We start from the raw sequence: 20718 nt of genomic DNA on the forward strand, positions 1-20718 counted from the left end.
ATGAAGACTAGCTGAGTTTGTTCTGAATGTTATGAATCCATCATACGTATGTATCTAATACGTATGTGTATAATAATATAATAATAACTGTGAGGACATACAACCCTGTGTCATGCTTCATTCAGACATATGCGCCACAGGTAAACACTCGCTATTGAAATGGCTTTTCCTAATAACGAGTCGCCCGATGACTAATGTGTCTGGTGTGTTTGCTTTCGAAAATCCATTCATTCTTCGAGAGATTCTGCTCAGCTGGTAAAAACAACAACACACGAACTACAATCTGCACAATGCAAGAAGGGCTACTATAAGTGTAATAGTACCTGTGTTCCCGTTGTCCCTGCCCATTCGGCCATTCCATCCCACCTAGTCAGTCAGACAGTGATAATAGTAGCCCATAGCCTGTTATTGCCTCGGTAGTTTTCATCGTCGTCGTAACCTATTACAAGCTGTAATGGTGCTGACAGTAGAGGGAATCTGACATCAAGGTTTGTACCATAGGCGATGCTGGCGCTGCTACCCAAGGAAACAAGTACGGCTTTTAAAGCTGTGCCTAAAAAATAGTCATTGTGCGAAGCTGGGAATAGTGGTATAGCTAGGACAGAAGACCTCCCATAATTACTGGACAGAATTATAGGAGTGTTACCCAATTGGTGAATTGTACTGTCGCATGTTACTGTTTACCTAAGCAATGTGATAGACAATAGCCGAGGTGGGTTTCCGTCTTCTGTCAACGGGAACAGCTGCTACTGACAACAACACTACGATAAAATTCGTCCCTGTTGCTTCTCTGCTCATCTATGAATCGATTTCAGTGAAATGAATGATCAGTGACCGAAAATGTAGGTGTAGCTCCATCGTCGTGCAAAGGTCCCATCTTGATTTATAGAAGGCAATCCAGCTGTAAAGTCAAGTGAATGTTTATTATGCGAAAACAGAGACTGATTCAGGGCCTCGTGGTTGGGCATTATTGTCTTTATCGCATACTCGAGCAAAAGTGAAGAATGTGCGCGGGCTTGCTTTAATTCGTTTATTACGTTCATCCGTTCGTTCCAGAGGTGGGTAAAGACATCGGATTTGATTGATCAGACTAATTAACCAAATGAAGCAAACAAATATAACGTAGGCAACCTTAACACTATTTTTAAATAATATGTTTTATGTGCGCTGTACCAAAATAGCCAGTGTATCTACGTATATAAAAGGCGAAAAAAACTACGAAAGTGGATTTATTCTTTTTTTATGCATTAACATATATATAATTCTACAATTGTTACGTTACAACTTACGTGCTGCTAAACGTGATTTCATGCTTGTTGGGGGAAAATTATTCTTTTTCGTGGGATTACTGTTTCTGTCATTTAGTATGCCTGCTTGTGGGAGGCGAAATGCAGGGTAACAAGAATCCTAGTATTAATGTTCACCTAAAGTCATGCTAATTAAAAGTTATTTGTCGTCGGTTCTGATAACGTAAAAAGTTATCTGAAAAAGTTTTAACTCCGTATTTTACGCTTTGCTATATCCTCAGGCATTTTTCAAATTGCTGACTTGCAACCCTTTAAAGTACTTTGGGTCAAACATAGACAGCTGTCCTAAGTTTAGCGAGCGGATATGATATCCAGTGCGCTATCAAGCCAGTTCTAGTAGCCAGTTGAGAACGGCTATCTTAAATAATGACGCAACGCATTAAGCTATAAACACTGGAAATACTATGAAAAATCAATATTGCTAAATTATTAAAATGAAGATTTGCCATTCACAAGGTGTAGGAAACCACATTTCGTCTAATCATGCACAGAATGTTTGGGATGAACTGGTAAACGACCAAATCGACGTCGCTGGATGATAAGCTGATCCAAAATGTCAACAGAAACCCGTATGAACCTTTTTGAAGGGCTCCTCTATCACGGACATGTTTATTCAATGAACTTGCCACTCGTTTCGATCACTGCTTCAATTCAAGGGCCGAATGGCACTTGAATAATTTTCAAAAGTTCTTCCTCAAAGTTCACGAAAAAGAGAAAGAACTCTAGTAGTATTGCTCAAACGGCAGACAACAAATCCAGCAGACTTAAATAAAAAACATAAATAAAAAAGTAAGTAGTCGAAAAATGCAGCGGTATAAAAAGTTAGAAAGGTGTAGACTTGAGAGGTCTAAAAAATATTAACCATTGATGCATATCTGGATGACCCAAACTTCTGACTTTGCTATAATGAATTTGTGGCTTTTCTAGAACGAACTGACTTTTTTTAGTGCATCCCCGCTACGGGAAACAGTTCGCGATTTTTTTTTCCAGTTAATTTAGTGCATCCTATATATACATATAAGGTGCTTGATTAGTATTAAAGTGGGCTTAACCATTAGTAGGCAATCCAATTGGTTTTCGTGCGGTACGTTGCTTAGTTATTTGACAACTTAGAAATGTTATTGCTGAGCTTTATTTATGTTTATTGTACCAGCTACTAAGCAGGTGATGATAGCCTGACGCTTGGATGCGTCAAAGTACGAATTACTGGAGTAAAAAAGATGTTACCTTAAGTAAATATTTAAATTTGGAGACTGCAAAGGACCGTTTCTCAATTCGCTATTGCTTTTACGCCTTCTGAGGAGGACGATAGTTATGTCCAAATCGAATCGTAAGAGATTAGTCACATTAACGACGCAGCTTTTTCCTCGAATTTTAGCGGTATTATTCCAAAGAAGAGAGTACCATACTGTAATCTTAGGAGACCAAACTTTCACCAATGGACTGGACGCAATCATTTTAAGCACGCAGCCGTTTTTTAAACTTAAAATTTAATATTGATGTTTACAGTAGTTTGCGGCTTTTTGTGTGTCTTTCGACATGCAGCACAGTGTATCACTATTTTACAATCGTTTCGTCGAATGATTGATTATTTGTGAGACACTTTGATTCCAAGTTTTTCTTCATGCTTATTTAAATGTATTCTCGGCCAGGTGTGTTTCACGAAATCCTTTAATGAAATCCATCGGATGCTCGAAGTGGCCGCAGAGCTGTACTTCTAAATTTTATGTAAGAACCATTAAAGAAAATATCTGTGATATTGATTCTTGCGTCACCAATTTTAATAGTTGTCACGTTTTTGCTTGGCGCATGTTTTCACTTATAATAATAAAATAATGGATATTTCTACGTTGTGCGTCGTCGTTAATTACTAGTAGGTTATTTAGAAGGTTGTACATTACGATCAGGCGTGCAACATATGCATAAGTGCAACGATATAGGTGAACAAATAAGTATAAGGATAAATGCAGTTAATAGTCAGCATAAAATAGTCATACGGAAGAATAGGCTACAGATTAGATGGACATTCTAATGTGGCTGGCTATCCGTTTAAAATCTTGTAGCTTGATCTTGATTCATAATTGATTTGGGGGCAAACATTAAAATTTTTGAGTTGAGTTTTGAGGGGCTAACAAACGAACAGATGAAAAAACCTACCTTGAATTTTTCTCCAGCATGTTAACCAGGTATTCGATTTTGTTGCTCTATGATATACAACCACCGGCGTACGTTAAGTTGCGACCTCTTCAGACAAACAAAAATACAAATGCTGACGGCACAGATAGAGACTGAATGAGGTGCTAGAATTTTCTAGATCATTTAACCTTTTCTCATACTACGTTCAGTGATGAATGTATTTTGCGGTTCAATAGAAGTGAATAGTAAGCAGATTAGTTTAAAAGACGTACGCGTTTCAATAACCTACGAAGTACTAGCTATGTAGGGTGTTTGATGAAGTGCCTTATTTCATTCAAATGACCTGATTACTGCAATATTGTACTTGATACAGCTAGGAACTTTATTCTACCACGCTAAAATCCTGCATTTTACTGCCGTCTCATCTCCTTCGTTTTGCATCCAATCTTAGGAGAAAGAAGCTGAAGCCTACACTCGCTGCTATTTTTCCAGGCGTTCTGTTATAGTTCGTCCACTCGACGCCTTCAATGGCAAGAACAATGCTTTTTTTTGTTCCACTATACTATACCTTGGTTGGGACACGTAAGAGGACTTGTGTTTGTTAAGCGTTGACGATAAATTTTGAAAGTCAGCATTGGGACGGATTTTCAAACTAGCAATACAAAACAAGTTGATTTTTCGTACAATCAGCGTGATCCCGCGTTGGATATGACCGTACAAGCCTTAGACAACTCGGCCTTTTTAACTCATGACTGCTAAGGTGCGCCTATTTGAACTTACAGAAAAGATACCACTTTAAATATAAGGAGCTATTATATTATGTCTGTGGTTAATGGTTGATGACTATGAATTCTAAGAACTCGACGTTCTCAATTGCAGACTCTACTAAACTGTCACGTCTCTTGCATAATATTGGCTCGGAGATTTACTAGTACTGATTCTGTAGTCTCATATATATATATAATTTCTTAACGCATTTAAAGAAATATAAAAATTAAATTTTCAAAGGACTTTTTTCTGTTTGATGACCTTAGTCCGTAGGGATACTTATCCATCGCTGAGGCTTGTTGCGCTATTAAACTAAATTAAAGACCAAAGAACGTCTTTATTATTAAAGATGTTTCGTTAGAATAGATTACGGTTTATGGAGCTCGGCGACGTAGATTCTTTGTCCTAGGTTGTTTGTTAAATGACGGTTGCTGTTTTCAGTCTGATAACAATATGGGTGGTGGTCACATAATATAATATCAATGGTGTTTCTGGTGGCTGAGGTCAGGGAAATGAAACCGAAAAGTAAGCATCTTAACTTTGAAGATGACGGAGGAAATAATATAAAGGTTGCGTTTGAATGTGCAGTATATAAGCAAATGGCAGTAGACAACATTGATGGAACTTTGATGTACATATACGGTTTTCCTTTAGTTCCTTTAGATGTTAAATTCTGACGATACATTGTAATTGCATTTGGCTTACCAGATATGTCTGTCGTTAAACTTAGAATCTATTTATTTGAGCTTTATAAATTCCATTGAGGGTGTATGGAAAAGAGACGTAAGGCTGATAACAAAAACAATGTTTATTCATTTTAACAGATCAACGAACCGTTTTAATGTTTCCCTCTATCGCCTATGCTTTTCTACCTTGGAATTGAACGAATATATATGTATATATATATATATATATCCCCCGATATTTTCTTCGAATGTCTACTACCTCCGTTGAGATTTTTTTTCGTCACTTCAAGTTTAAATTTTTGAAGAAGATACTGATTATTTTCAACTGAGCCAGCTGTCACTATAATTGGCTCTAAAGTAATGCTAGTGGTAATCGTGGAAATGGTGGAACGTATTGAATAGAAGGCGATCCGTTTGAATAAGTTTAGGAGGCGACCTGTTGGCGCCTGCGAAGAGAAGCTGTCTGCCGTCCTCTTTTGCAACCCAGTTTATGCTGTATAGTGTTCTTGAGGATAATGCTGTTGTCGTTAATATCGCCGTCATTGTTGTCACTATCACCATTCCTACTACAACGACTGCATCAGTAGTCGCATTCATTGATGCGGTGGCGGTAGCAGTGGTGATAGCGATGAAGGGGAATGACCTCGTACTATAGAGATGTGCCACTTATCCTGCTACTGCTGTTGTTCTTAGCCATAGCAGTAGAGTCATAGTCTGATCATTTTAGTTATACGCACAGCGAGAATAAGGCGGCCAATAGAAACTTACGGATACTCGCTTAAACATTAAGTACACACGGATAGACAGGATCAGGCAGCGAGCACACCACGAGTTACGTGAATACAGATATTACATGGACGGGCGGATCGACAAACGGAGGAAACGGATACTATGGCGTCAGCAACGGTGCATGTGTGTTGTCCCAGCAACAACAGAATGACAACTCACAGAGAACAGAGACAGACATAAAAATGCCAGGAAAGGAGGGAAGGGCTGAAATAGACGACAAAATTAAACCGTGACAATGATGACCATTCTGATAGGTCGACATTTGAAGAACAACAATCACAATTAAGATGAAACAGAATCGAGTGCAGTACAGTTTGGTGGATTCGTATCACCATTGCTTCCTGCTGCAAGAGGCCACGGCCGCTTCCATCACGAGAAGCACTGGGCAACGTAACAGCCGATTTTCTTTACAACAACGATCAGCCTAAATGAGACACTAGGACAGCTTGCAGTCAATTATATATAATTGACTATATATATATATATATATATATATATATATATATAACTTTCAATGTATTGGTAGATGTAGGCATATAATGTTCTTTTATAAATTGGGTGTTAGCCAGACTGCTTACTGAATCATCTAAAAATATATTGTTGATCAGATACGATGTAAGAAGGTACAAATTCAGAACAAATTGACCTAAACTAATGTCCTTCTAGTCCAATCTTTTGGATACCATTTTCCGAGTCTAACCTTCCTGCTAAGACAGGACTTGGTTATGTTCTCTTTTTGGAAGTAAACACTCGTACCACTAAAAGCGACATGCTATGACATTATTAGACCGTTTTCTTTACAAGCAAATATAATGCAACAAATTCTGCTTTCGACTCTTGCGGGAGTGTGCTATTTCCGTAATGTATACTAAGCTGAAAGACTCTTTCTCCTTTTTAGAAGCAGCAGCAGCAACAGCAGTAAAATTGCTGTCGACGGCTATCGAATGAGATATGTATGCGCCTACGGCTAACGGAAGGCGGACAGACGCGTTTGTATTTCAGTGTAGATTGGCTCATTCGTTTACTTGAGTGGTGGTCGTGACGGTGACGCAGGCATCGATGGCGACCGCAGTGATTGTGTGCGATCCAGGCATCCGTGGCAATGTGACTGTCCGTGTGTGTCCACGGCGAGTGAATGAATGAATGCTATTTACTCACATATCATGTGAGTGTCGAACTGGAATGAGACAAGCAAGGCGGAACGCGCTCTACCCTCTATGGAACGTGAAGAGCTCTTGTTCATTGCGTTGGACCACTTGTCATAATTGCGGCTATTCTGTTGACGCCGGTAGTAGCATTGTAGTAGTCGTAGTACTAGGACTCGTCTGAAACGCCAATGTCAGATAGATGACTACGAGCACTTTGACTACTACCACTGCTAAAAACAACAACAATATTCGCGATACCAGTATCGAACTGTCAGGTGGGCAAACACGGCTTTATTTATTTGTGTGGTCTCTGATAGGATTTAGTTTGACTCATATGACGCGACGTGCTAACATTACGCACACGTAATAACAAGCAACAGACATTACCACAATGACACGTTGACGGTGACTTTACCGTTATTCTTTGCGGCAGGGTAAAATAAACTGCCCCTTGTCTGATAACTTACAGCTACTTAGCTGTTACGAATGCGGGATCGCATAATGGTCGGCTGCCGAGTTTAGAAACGAGAACACGAAATGTATATCGAAGTTGTGGCCAAGCTAAACTAATAGAGCTGAATTTTCTATTGCTCCGGTCTCTGGCAGTGTCGGTAGAGCTTCGCAATTCACCACACAATTCAAAATTCGTAATTCGGAAGCAAATTAAAAACCGCATTGCTAACCATCATTACGTATAAGAATTAGGTGTGACAATATTATCAGACAAAGTTTCCTATGAGTTAATAATTTATTTTTTAGTGAAATTGACGCATACCTCCGCGGTGACTTCAATAACAGGAACGGCGCATAGCGCTTTGACATGACGGCAGATGCAAGTCTTAATGAGAAGTGGTAAACAAAGTCGTGCGCTCGAAGACCGACGACAATTTTAGACTCCGTGAAAATAGGGCAAGCTTCTTCTACTATAATTCGATGTTGTCCACAGCAATTCATTCACTACTGTTGTAACTCTGACATTGGTTTTCGACGAAACGGGAGTACGAACGAAATTAAAAAAAAAAACAAGCTTACTTAATTACATGAGAGCTATAACGGTCGAAATAAACGAACTCAGTAATGGTAGCAGTCCGTTTCAACGGTTGGGAAAGTTTTCCTCGATTGGCAATACCTGTGAAAAACGTCGGTAAAATAACAACCAGCATTATCGTTCCCGATGTATAATAAACTATTTGTTGTGACTGAGTTGCGAATATTTGTCGATCGCTTGCCAGAAAAGTACTTGGCGGATAATAGTGGACTTCACTTTAGTCAAGTATTGAGTTCTAGTTGAAACTTGTTGGAACATTGCGGCAGTACCTGTAAGATTCATTGATTGTAAAATGCAGCTATCCCTATGCCGAGGCTGTTTTGTTGGATTTAAGAACGTGGGCACCTCTCCACCGCCCTCCTCGTCGTCGCCGGCGCAACGACCTCGGTATGTGCACTAACGTCAGAGGTACGTGATAATTCAGGATAAGTTATGTTAATCCAGATAAGGTAATGTAACTGGCTGAACAAAATATTTGCATACGATTTCATATTCCGAAACAAACTGGCTTTCTAATAAAAATAATGATGATAGTTGTTACAATGATCCAGAATCTGCATAAACGAACTATGTGTTATGTTTGTTTCGAGACAACCGATGGTTTTGTCACATGCTAACCAATCTCTGATTATAGGCAATTAAAGCTGGAATATCAAAAAAGCTGATGAATACTAAATCATACTAAAATAAATTGCAAGCCTTGCTGCTAGTCATGTATATTAATTTCAATGTGTTTCACACTGCCGACGAATCTTAGCATGGATACTTTAAAGCCACCTTAATATATTTTGATGTTGCCAAAACTCTGGTTTCTATTCTTGAGCATTATTTTGCAGTGCATCGAGCAAAATGGCTAGCGTGCTTATATATAAAATGTAGGATTAGTAAAGCATGGATTAGTCACTGTGAATGAATATTGTCAAACCACAAAACGTACAGTGGCATCATCTTATCGACTTGTATGATCCGCTGCAATTGATATTTACATGTTTTAGCATTATATAATCACCGCCGCATTCTGTGTAATCAGCAGTGTAAACTGTCGGGGGCTTGTCGTCATATATAGTTTTCGTTAGATTGTCAGGAACAAGGCTATGATGATAATAGGCTGAACAGCTCTGTACTTTTGGATACCGTCTGTTCGCTATGCTGCTTTGTAGACTGACCTGGCAAAAGCCAATCAACCCGCCCCAATAGACAGAAACATGTATTCACACGCAGGCTGAAACCGTAAAGGCAACAACGGCAGTCAGGCAGTTATCTTTGTACTGCTAATGGTGCTTTTTGTACCTGCGACGTTGACGGCAAAAGCTAGCTGCTTGGCTAATCGCCCTACATCTGTGCCGGTGGAAGCAGCCCGTCGGCTGGTGACGTTTTTGTCGCATGAATGAACGTAGAGCACAATGCGCCTGCCAAGCTGCTACAAGACTGCATGGAATATGCCACGCTATGGCTACAGTAAAGTGGTGGTAGGAGTAGTTGTGCTGATATTCTATTAGCAGTGACAGCAGAAGTAGGATACCTCATCGACAAGGCAGACGAGACCGACGACGACGAAATCAGCAACAACAACAACAACAACGACAATGATAATGATGAAAATGAACTGTGATGGCTACGAATACCCTTACTAGGCGTAGTAAATGTATGGATGAATGCAGAAGCGTCGTTTTCTTCTTGAGAAACATTGATATTCTGATGCCGGTTGTGGCGGCGCTAGTAGACCGTTTAGCCTTAAGACCATCCATCAGCGCCGACTACTCCTCCTCTGTTGTCTACAGCTAACTATTGTTACTATTGTTGTTTTTACAACACTTAATATGCGTGGCGGTTGTCTTTGGATTTGCTAACCACTGAGAGTCATACTTTTAATGAGACAACGCAGGCAGAGTAATAGGTCTGAGCGCAACAATCCCGTGCATTGCGGTATTTTTTGATGCTTTCTATACTCAAACTAATATTAGCCTCCATTAATTAAATCCGTGATATAAAAATGCGATGAAACATATTGACACGAACACAGTTTGATGGCAAACTGTTAGTTTGCCCATCTCGACAAAAACAGGCAGTGAACACAACATGGCAACATACATGTATTTAGCTATTTAAAGTATCATGGTCATGATGACCGAAAGTCACGTCGAAAACTTATCGAACAAAATTTTCTTTCGATATATTTCAACATCCAAATTTGTTATTAGTAGGTAATCTTTTACTAAGATAATGAATGGTATTATTTAACGATTGAACAATAATATTGTTTATAATAGCAGCTGTGTGTCTGTGAACACCGTCGGTAATAATGAAGACGAGGCGCTATTGCTATTGCTTTTGCCCCGTTCTTTAGCGTCAGATGTAGGTTCATATACAGGAACATGTGAGCTGTTTGAACTCCTCTCATGGCAGGGTGTCAAATTGTTCTCCTTCTACGTAAACTCCTTTGTGAAAAAAGGATACCATTTCAGAAAAACGTATATAGGCAAAGAAGGAAAATGTGTACTTACCAAAAAATTACCTATTTCAGCAGCTGCAATGCTTTTTACTGAAAACCTGTTACGCATTCTGAACAAAAATCGCCTAAAGAGGGGGATTCTAAAAATCAGCCGTATATCAGAGAGACGCCACCACTACATATAACTATAGTCGGTAGATTCGATAGACGGGTTTATCGGTAAATAAATTTGGTATCAACGAACGCAAGACTTCACTCTTGCAATTAACAATATCATTTCAACTAATTTTTCCCTCTTCGTTCTCCGGGCTACTTTGTTTTGGAGGAAGAGAGGCAAATAATAAGTTCGCGGCAACGTGAGGACCCTGACGTTAAAGAAGCGATATGGCCGGTTAACCTTACAAGCGCAGAACCCAAAAGAATGATGATTCTTATACAATCTGTATTATATAAAAATAGGAGCACGCGTTTTCAGGTAATTACTTTGATTAGATATTTATAAGTCTATTATTAGAAACTACCGCTGACCTGTAACATATTTTTTAAGGGTCGACTCCGTTGGACCCCGCCTGAAACCAGAAACCTTATCTAGCATGTCGGATGTCTTCTTGATGACTACAAAATGTTGAAATGCATTCGTTTCAGTGACTAGTATTGGCGTGCTCTTTAAAAAGTGGGACGACGAAACTCACTTTTATTCCAAAATTTTTTGGACAAAACGGTCGAGTAACGCGTTCCGCACTGTGTCGTCCGCAAAGAGAGGCAAGGTTATATATGAAGGTTTGTTATTTTGAGAGAAATCGCAGCTAAATGAGAGCCGCAGCCTCTGGCTTTCAGTAGCTAATCTAACGGTATCATTGTTTCTGTCTGTAATTATGGGCAGAAACGCCGCGAAGCAAAAGGCAAACACGCTTATGGAAACAGAAGTAGATAACGTGTGGAGTAAACCGAGACAGTTACTACGTTATATATATACATAGAGAGAGGGTGAAAAAAAGAAGAGGGAGAGAGAAGGAGAGAGAAAGGGAAGTACAGGTACACTTACTGTAAAATGGAGAATTACTGCTGTTTTTGGTTGATGTTGTTTGCTGTCGCTAATCATCACTGCCGTTAAAAGAATACTTATGAAGGGTCCTTAGTTCACTTTAAGAAAGGTAATTACCCGAGTAATACTAACGGCCAGGAGGGAGAAGTTAATGTCTATATTGACAAAGGTGCAAAATAACTCACCGCAAAGTCTAATAAGTTATTTTGTATATGACAATTGAAGTTACTTGTTTGTGTGTAAACGCCGAATCTAAACGAACAAATCAATTTAAGTTTTCCGCACCATTTGGTTTCCACCCATTCAATTTCACGCGGCACACTTTTTTTCTTTTACTTTATACACATTTGTTAGCTGTAGGTGCTTTGGCCGCCTGAGCTACCTAAGCCTATTTTAGTAATATCATATGCAGTCATTTTGTGTTAACATGTCAGAACTGGAAATAAGTTATGGTATCAATATAGTGCCAACATGACAAAAGACTATCAAAGAGAGAGGGAAAAGTTGGCAGGCATATATATATATACATATATACATGTTTCGTAAAAGGATCTCGAGCCATAGGTTCTGAAACGTAAATATGTATGATAGTACCTATAATAATTTATGAAAATGCGGTACATAATTCGTTTCACTTAGTAATGCGTTATCAGTGACCAAAATAAGTATAAAAATAATTTAATGTAGTTTAGAAAGTTGGACAAGCCTGTTGCACTGTGTACGATTGATACGCAAAGAAGACTTGTTAGATAATTTTTAAGCGGCTGACCAGCTGTTGATGATGAAGCAGATTTTTAGTAATGTTACTTGTCTTTAACGAAGTATGCAACTCTGAAGTTGACCAAATTTCTGATATTGGCTAGTGATTTTTGTTGTTACAGGAATGCATCTGATGGGCATTTCATGAAACGTGTACAGTGTACATCGAGCCACGCAATGGAAAGAGAAAGAGCATGTTCCCCATGTGGGCCCGAGTGTAAAGAGTTAGACCTAAGAGAACCCAAAGAGGCTCTCTTTGCCGAAGGTGGGTTGGACGATCAAACAGCTAATGTCAACGTCGGCGGGCTAGTCACAAGCTGCGTCTGCATCTGCTCTAGTGCGGGTAATACGCGCAGCAGTTTACCGCTTGCTACAACAGCGTCTTCATCCGTGATGTTAGCTCCGTTAAAAGCAGCCTTCTCTGATAGTACGAGCGGTAGTTGCTGTTTGACACCAAATACAACAGCTGGCCAAGGAGTGTCATCTGCCTCTGGACTATCGGGAACTATGACAAGCTGTGCAAGGTCGAACGATACCTCAGGGGGAAAGTCCACCTGTAGAAGTAATACAGCGACAGTATCACAAGGATCATCAACATCTTTGGGAGGCCGGGCATCCTCTGGTGGATCAGTAAGTGGAGGTGGAGCTTCGCGAATTCGACGGTTACTCCGAGGACGAGCCCATTCGTCTCATGGTGGGACAAGTACTAACCCCAGCTGCAGTACCCAGGATGAGGAGCGGATTTCCGCAGGTCGACTTGCAGGTTCATGCCGAGGTCAAAATACCAGTGGCAACATTCGAAGTAAGTCTGTTTTTCCTTGCTTTTTACGCTTATATAAACACACGGCAATAATAATAAATCATGAACTATTAGAGTTTTTAGGGAATCCCCAAATATAATTTGAAAATAAATATTTAGCAGGTAAGTATGGATACAGAAAACGCAGCACGTATTGATCTTAAAGTTGCTTTTTCAACCCTGTAACGCCCAGAGAGCAAGAATATTAACCGTGATTTAAAACTACGCATTAAGTCTTTACTTATGGATGGAAAGCCAACCGAATAAAGGTAGTTTGTTTACTTTCCATAGCATTGAAAATAAGTAAATGCAAACTAACCTTAAAACGCAAAGATTGAAAGTAAATTGTAGAATTTCTATTCTTTTTTTTGTTCTTTTGATCGCGCCTCGTACAGTCTAGAAACACTGTACAATCATCAGGAACTCGGACCACGCTTTTTTGCAAATAGCAGCCTTAATACATATATATATATAAGCAATCTTAATATACCTAGAGTTACAGCATGAAGCAGATAAGGAATCGTCGCATTTATCCATTAGCTAAACAAAATTGTCGAACGCAGTGTCCATCGATGTCGACTTCATTTGCGAAAATAATTAAATTGTTGATCATGTCGTTAATTTTTATATGATGAAATGGTTATTGCTAATCGTCTTAACCTAATTTCTTGGTTTCTACATGTTGGGAAAAGTACTATAGAATAGGTTTGCAAATTTGTGGCTATTTCTTTCAAAATTGATTCGATGAATTGCTACAATGATCATCCGGAGAATATTTCGTAATAGAATCCGTATAATAGCTAAATATTATGCAAACAAAAGACTTTGGCTCATATTATGCTTGGCCAGGGGCATCGGCTGAATTAATCGACTACTGACCTTCTAATATTGATATCACTTGAAGGTTATTGTTCATATTAAAATTTTCATAGCAGATTCAAAAGCGCTTTATAATACAACAATACCGTAGCGTGTTATGTGAAGTTATATACAGCGCGTTATAAAAAAAAAACAAAACGATAGAAGAGGCTTTCGTTAAAGGTATTGTGACATGATCCAATTAATATATTTATTATATAGTCGTCTCCCATTTAGCATACAAGTAATTAAGGTACAGGTACTAAAATTTGCCGAAGAACACTTAATCAGCTATGGCCGCGTATGTTATTTTGCAGACTGCCGTCGATCAGCTTCAAAGTCAACATCCTCTCTTCTTGACGCATCCTCTATGCCGTCTTCATCATATTCCTGCTGTGGCACTTCAACATCAAGCAGCGCTATATGGAGCAATAGTAATTCTTTATATCCTGAAGTCGCGTCGTCAGCAGTTTCGCCTTTAATGCAGCCGCCTATGACCTCAAATAATCAACAACAGTTACCAGCCATCTCCAGCGGGTCATTTACTAATACAAACTCTCAGGCCACATTGACGGCTACGACGACTCCACAAAAAACAAAAATTAAGGTTAACTATTATCAGTCGTTCAAGGTCATAAGATTTTCATCCCGGGCTAGAATTTCCACCGTCCTACGTTCTAAACCAAAATCACTCGAATTTTGTGTGATGACTACTTATCATTACAGTCTCAGAAGTTTTCAAAATTTCTGACACTGTAATAACAACTTCCGCTAACATCTAGACTAGAAGCTTTATTTGCACCGGGGTCTCAATTTCTTAGATCTCATCGCTAGCCGATGCAATATTTAGATAACTTCGGATTTTTTACTGATGCCCGTCAAGAAATATTATTTAAGAAGAACTATTTCACTTTTAGCTAGATCACGTTTACTCTTCGCATCTACAGGCTATTAGAGAACATTACTTAGTATGCTCTCAAAGAATAAACATTTGTTATGTAGCTATGGTGTTTTCACCGTTGTTGTTATTGTTGTTCTTTTAGGTTGGTTCATGGGCACTGAAGCTGTGTAAGCGAAGTAGTCCTGGCAACAGCGGCACTAACGCGAATTCAACAAACAGCGGAGCTTACTCCTCCTGTTCGCAAGGAGGGACGGGCGTACAGGGAGCTTTAGTGAAGACTGCTGCCACTTGTTGTAATAGTGGCTCTGTAGCATCGAAGAGTACAAACTCAAGTCCGTCGAAAGGTCCTGCATCCCTCGGTTACAGCGTTTGTCATCAAGGGGGTTTGTCAGCCTCGCTGCCACTTGCGCCTCCTCAAGAAAATATTCATCATCGCTATCACTACCATCAGCATCATCGCAGCCACAATCAACATGAATCGGGAATTTCGGTGCAGCTAAACAATGAGGTCTTATGCGTGTGTTGCACAGCTGGTGGGTTCTTAAGTCTGTATCCTTTAGGCGTTGGTAAATAGCGCCGCATAAAATGCAATATTAAGAGAAGGGATGGCTTGTACTGATTGACTAGTTGCAACACTCTTGTTCTCAGTTATCAGCCCATGTACATTCGTTCATTTCTGTAAAACCTGCTTTACGAGATGTTGAGTCAATGGGTTGAAAGTGTTCACTGGAAATGTGAGCTCTTACGAGCATCAATTCGTAGGTGCGTCAATGAGCAACATGGTTCATCAGTTGTTAATAGAACTGTTATTCGGGTGTAGCTTGCTATTGTATTCTTTATTGTCTAGATAGGTTCGTGTACCCACGTGTTTGAAATCTTTGCCATAACATACACTGATCATTTGTTTATTATTCATGATCGGCATAACATTTTACAATTACATCGACTTTTCATGTTACTGTGACAAGCAGTTAAGCACATTTCTAAAAATGACGTTTATTTTAAGGAACATCTCGCGATGTGCCAGGAGGTTCGTTGGGAAGCGGCGCCAGTGTCAATATTAGTGTATGCGGAGCTCCGGCAGCGCAGTCATCAGGAACTCCAAACGCAACCCGTCGCCGCATGGCAACAGCTATCATCAACCAACTTTCATCATCGTCCCTTGAAGCGAACGATGGAAACCAGGGGTCCCTTCCTCTGGGAGCTTTTGGTTCCCTGGGCGGATCCGACGATTTCGATGAACGTGCTAGAATTGAACGAGCCAGGGAAATTGCTGAGGGAGTTGATCCCCCGCCAGGGTTTATTAGAGCGCACGAGGTACATGCCAACAAATGGCTTGCTGTTTCCATGAGTACATTGTGAAGATCGTTGCTACGTCGTTAAGAGGCTTAGCTTCGAACGAATAATGATTGTAGGATTTCGTGGTGTGTGACGTAGAACTAGCCGGGTTAGCTAAGTACAGGCTCCTTGCTGTGCAGGCAACGTGAATCGTAATCATCTGACATGGCATTTGGTAACCAGTCTATGAGTGTTAGGCATAAATAAATCATACAAAATAGGAGAGTTATGTAGCATTCCTATGATGAGTTCAATTAATAAAAACTGGTTCTGCTGCTTCGGGCACGTTTGTACAGGTGATTCCCGATGAAATTGCCGCGGCACTGCGGAGCCTTAACCTCGACGCACTACCGTGGGATGTCCTTGGAAAAATCTGGGACCTTAATCCATCACCACACCAAATTCCGTTATCGTTAGCTGCTGCCGCCGCCGCAAATCATGGACATGGGCCTGCAGGGAGTGGAAACTGCGGTGGAGTTAGCAGCAGCGCTAATGGTACTACCGTGCACACCACGGTCGATTATATGCACTGTCTTGTGCCCGACCTCGCGCAAATCTCTCGTTGCGGCTTCTATTGGGGGAAGGTACATTTTACATTATTTTAAATAATTATAATAACGCAATAAGAGCCAGTAGCCTGATAGCTTGGTTAACAAGTAATATCAAATTTGGCCGTTGCTGATTTTGTCGAATATGCATATGGTTATGTTTCAATAAACTTGTCAAACTAAAATAACTAGTACCTAAACGCTTTATTACATACTAAATAATTGTTCCAACTCACTGCGTTTTTTTTGCAGATGGATCGCTACGAAGCCGAGCGTCTACTACAGAAAAAGCCTGAAGGATCATTTTTGTTACGAGATTCTGCGCAGGAAGAGTATCTGTTTTCCGTGTCTTTTCGACGATACGGACGTTCGCTGCATGCACGTATCGAACAATGGAACCACAAGTGAGTGATGCGTGTATCGTTCATACTAGATGAGTGCCAAGTTTCGGTCGATATTATTTTAGATGTTATTTTAAACGTGCTGCATTTCACGACTTGCATCACGCATACAATCCTTACTAGTTATTGAGGAAGCTTGCCTTAAACTTTGCAACTAACTTCTACGTGTACAGTTTCAGCTTTGATTCGCACGACCCGGGGGTGTTTAGCTCACCGACCGTCTGTGGTCTGATTGAGCACTATAAGGACCCCGCGTGCTGCATGTATTTCGAACCAATGCTCACAATGCCCATCAACAGGTACCATTTCTAGTTCACTCGATGCTCCTGGAGGATGCAAATTGCGATTTATTATTATTATTATTATTATAATTATTATGAATAGACATTTCTACTGAGCAAGTTGAACCATTCGAAGATCCAGTCGCTGGTATCGCGCTGTCTCGAGATTTCCTCTCGACATCACCCGACACTGATTACAAGCCAAAATTTGATCAGCCTTAAATTTGCTACGCATTTGCTATGTGCTAAGCTGTTAATGTCATGAACGTTTTTGTGCGTTAATATCTTGTTTGTATATTTCAGGAACTTTCCATTCTCACTGCAGCACTTAGCTCGATGCGCAATCACCGAGCGAGTAAATTACGATGACGTATCCCGTCTTCATCTGCCAAAGCCTATTAAAGCTTATCTGCGCGAGTATCATTACAAACAAAGATTGCGGGTGCGTAACGTTGAGAGAGAGTAAGAAATGTCTTTTGTCAAGAGGTCGGCAAGCATCTGCGTGAAGGCTTGAAGTTTTGAAAGTATCCAGTCATCACAGTCCAATGACTAAGCTTAAATGGCATTTCGATAAGTATCTATACCCTAACGGTCGACATCGGACTGCTCTTGTATGTTTACACAACAACCCGACACTGAGGAACACCACCAAGTAGACCTGAGGCCCACCGCTGGCAAACAGCCAATAGTAACTCACCAATAATGCAAGCGAGAACAAAAAATGGCGTACGCGTTACGCAGAGGCTATACATATAATAGTAGCTTGACGTGTGCTGCTATTTGTTGCACGAACGCAACTTAGTCCCTGGTTGAATCCTTGGAGCTTAGCTAAAGAGAACATGTTTATAAACGTTGTGTCGTTCTACCATGTTACCATAAAATATTCTGCATGACTTATAGAACGCATCAATGAGGCTTCGTCCCGACGTTAATGTTTATAAATAGATTTGTGAGTTCCACCTATTATGAAAATTACCTTTACAGTTTGGGTCATATCTGAACTAGTCAATAATTTCTGAATTATGCATGGTATGGATACGTTTGAATTTAACCACTAATTTCGAAAAAGTATAATACAACAAATTGAGATTCTAATGAATGATGTGTATTTGGCCTGACCTAACTAAATAGCTCACTGTCATAAAGATCATTATATGACGTGTAAATGGCTGCACTGAGAGGTAAATGGATAAGTTTTATTGTGTCTAAGTATTAACATAAATTGTAGGTGAGAATCCTGATAACATATATATATATATATATATACATATATATATATATATGTTATCAGGATATATATACATATATATATATATAGGCGTGATTGCCTTGTGAGTGGAATCCGATAGATAAGTTGGTGAATGAACTCCAACTAACAGAGGCATAGATGATTAAAACGAATGAATTTTTACTCCAAATAATCGATCCATATGAAGTATTTAACATCAGTATAGATAAGGATAATCAATTGATAATATTAACACAACACAGCCATTTATAGAAGCTGTAGAATGGCAATGGGCACATGCCAATTAACTGGTTAATTTAGAAAAGCCAACCTGAGAGGACTTTTTGAATCGATTGTATCACTGGAGCACTCTCGTGTAATCGAAGTTTGCTTACGTAAAGTAAGCTGGCCTAGCATATCTGGCCCTGCATTATGGTACAAAATATATCCGAAGGTAATGCTGATATTACCGTACGTCTTCGGTTTACTCTTACCGCTGTATTGTGAGTCAATGCTTTTCCGATCTATTAGCGCGTTTTTGCTAAGGCACTAATAATCATTGATTTCCTATATGCTTTGTTTATTTGAATCATTATTGTTTATTGACATTATTTTGTCAGCTTTGAAAAACACACTGAAAATCAGCAGGATAAACAAAAAGCAGGACGCGGAAGGACGAAGAAAGCTATAGCCTGAGTCTAGTCGTCGCTAGAGTCACCTCAAGGAGTGAATTGCAATATGACAAGTGCGAGCTCGTATAAATCATGTTGGACATGGTCTCATTTAAAATTGCCTAAAGGCCCTTGGTTGGTAGTCCAGGGCCGAAAATCGGTGCTAGCGAGCTCGAACTACAACTTGTCCAGGCTAAAAAAAGCAGAAGCGATAAAATTTCGATGGCATTGCTCGGTACGAACGATTCGTCCAGATCTCCTTGGGCGCAAAGCTTAAACCATTTCCAGTTACTTCTGGTACACTTATGATTATTATTAATAATTCAAATACAATGAATTTTATAATGCTTTAAATTAAATACTGTTATCGTATTTGCGTATAAATAAATCTCATCACTTGCAAATGCTACTTGGTTGGTAGGCTATGATTATCGAATTCTTACTAAGCATATTTGCTCCGAAACAATTGATTACTGACAAAAATAACATGACGACGGTTGAAAGATAAGAAAGTACTTTACTCGTTACTGCTCTCAACTCTTGGGTATAATAGACGCTAGCTTAAGCCAAATTTTTATGCCAATAGTTAAATGAAACGTAAAATTTCCCGCCCACCCACCAAATGTACGTTTGACGAACATGATTATTATTATTAGTTTAATCGTGCATAAGTGATCCTCTCTTTCTGATTATGTACGTTTTTGGTCAAGTAACCCGTTGTAAAATCGAAGAACTGATTCAAAGCTTGAGTTCACCTAGTAATCATTCGAAATTGTGAAATCCAATTTTACATATTTATTATTAAGAGATACAGATGTGTGATGGCAGGAATAATAAAACAAAACACGATTGTGCAAAAACAAATTTTCTGTTTCGTTATATATGAACGTTATCTCTAACTAAGTTTCAAAAACATTGATTATGTCATTTAAATTAGAGAACAAATCCTAGTTAATATCTAAAGCCCAAGTACTAACTTGGTACGGTATTTGTTATACATAAAAAAAGACACACTGTCAATATATGTAAATGTAAATTAATTCGGTCTCGTCCTTTATTCTCAACGAGCTTTGATATTTTCTACACAACTGGATATACTCATTTATATATATATATATATACAACGTATCAAATATTCTATTCGCAATTGTGACTCACTGTGAAGACAAAGTGCTCCAATTGTTTACCTATCCGAACAACCCGAAGCAGTCCCCGGGCGCGATTTACAAATAACCATTTTAAGACTCTTTTTCCGACAGGCAGTTATAATATTTGTCGAGTCCATATCATTAGTTAACGCCAGAAGAGGTGCAAGCAATGCCGCCACGAGCCTTGCGTGTCGAACATCTTAAATACTGTCCCACCTTAGTTTTTTCGTATCGAGCTTAAGGATTGGTATTCGCTGAATTTTTACAAATCTGGAGATGAAATTGAAAATATCGATCATTGTAGAGCGGGGTAACGCGCAAAGCAGATATATCCTAACAAATATTAATACTGCTAATTGGGTAAAAAGCCTTGTCTGTAGCGCAGTTCCTAGGTTACTATATATATA

The 20718-nt window shown here is 39.4% G+C and overlaps 1 protein-coding gene across 1 annotated transcript; it reads left to right on the top strand.

Annotated features, from left to right (window-relative positions):
- The first annotated feature begins 246 nt into the window (after positions 1 to 246).
- LOC111261995 (uncharacterized) lies at positions 247 to 20027 on the top strand. Its single transcript, XM_022835926.2, has 10 exons — positions 247 to 1058; positions 6585 to 7109; positions 12261 to 12940; positions 14113 to 14402; positions 14839 to 15229; positions 15703 to 16013; positions 16331 to 16618; positions 16835 to 16986; positions 17157 to 17282; positions 17568 to 20027. The coding sequence occupies exons 3-10, from the start codon at positions 12283 to 12285 to the stop codon at positions 17728 to 17730; spliced, it is 2379 nt and encodes a 792-aa protein (XP_022691661.1). The 5' UTR covers positions 247 to 1058; positions 6585 to 7109; positions 12261 to 12282; the 3' UTR covers positions 17731 to 20027.
- The last annotated feature ends 691 nt before the right edge of the window (positions 20028 to 20718 follow it).

The sequence above is a fragment of the Varroa jacobsoni genome, unplaced genomic scaffold, assembly GCF_002532875.2.
Source record: "Varroa jacobsoni isolate VJ856 unplaced genomic scaffold, vjacob_1.0 scaffold_621, whole genome shotgun sequence".
Taxonomy (NCBI): domain Eukaryota; kingdom Metazoa; phylum Arthropoda; class Arachnida; order Mesostigmata; family Varroidae; genus Varroa; species Varroa jacobsoni.

Bases quoted from the DNA above. Each gene is read 5' to 3' on its own strand.
- LOC111261995 (XM_022835926.2), top strand. From the start codon at position 12,283: ATGAAACGTGTACAGTGTACATCGAGCCACGCAATGGAAAGAGAAAGA. The intron at 14,403-14,838 runs GTTAACTATTAT...TTGTTCTTTTAG, and splicing joins CACAAAAAACAAAAATTAAG to GTTGGTTCATGGGCACTGAA. The intron at 16,014-16,330 runs GTACATGCCAAC...ACGTTTGTACAG, and splicing joins GGTTTATTAGAGCGCACGAG to GTGATTCCCGATGAAATTGC.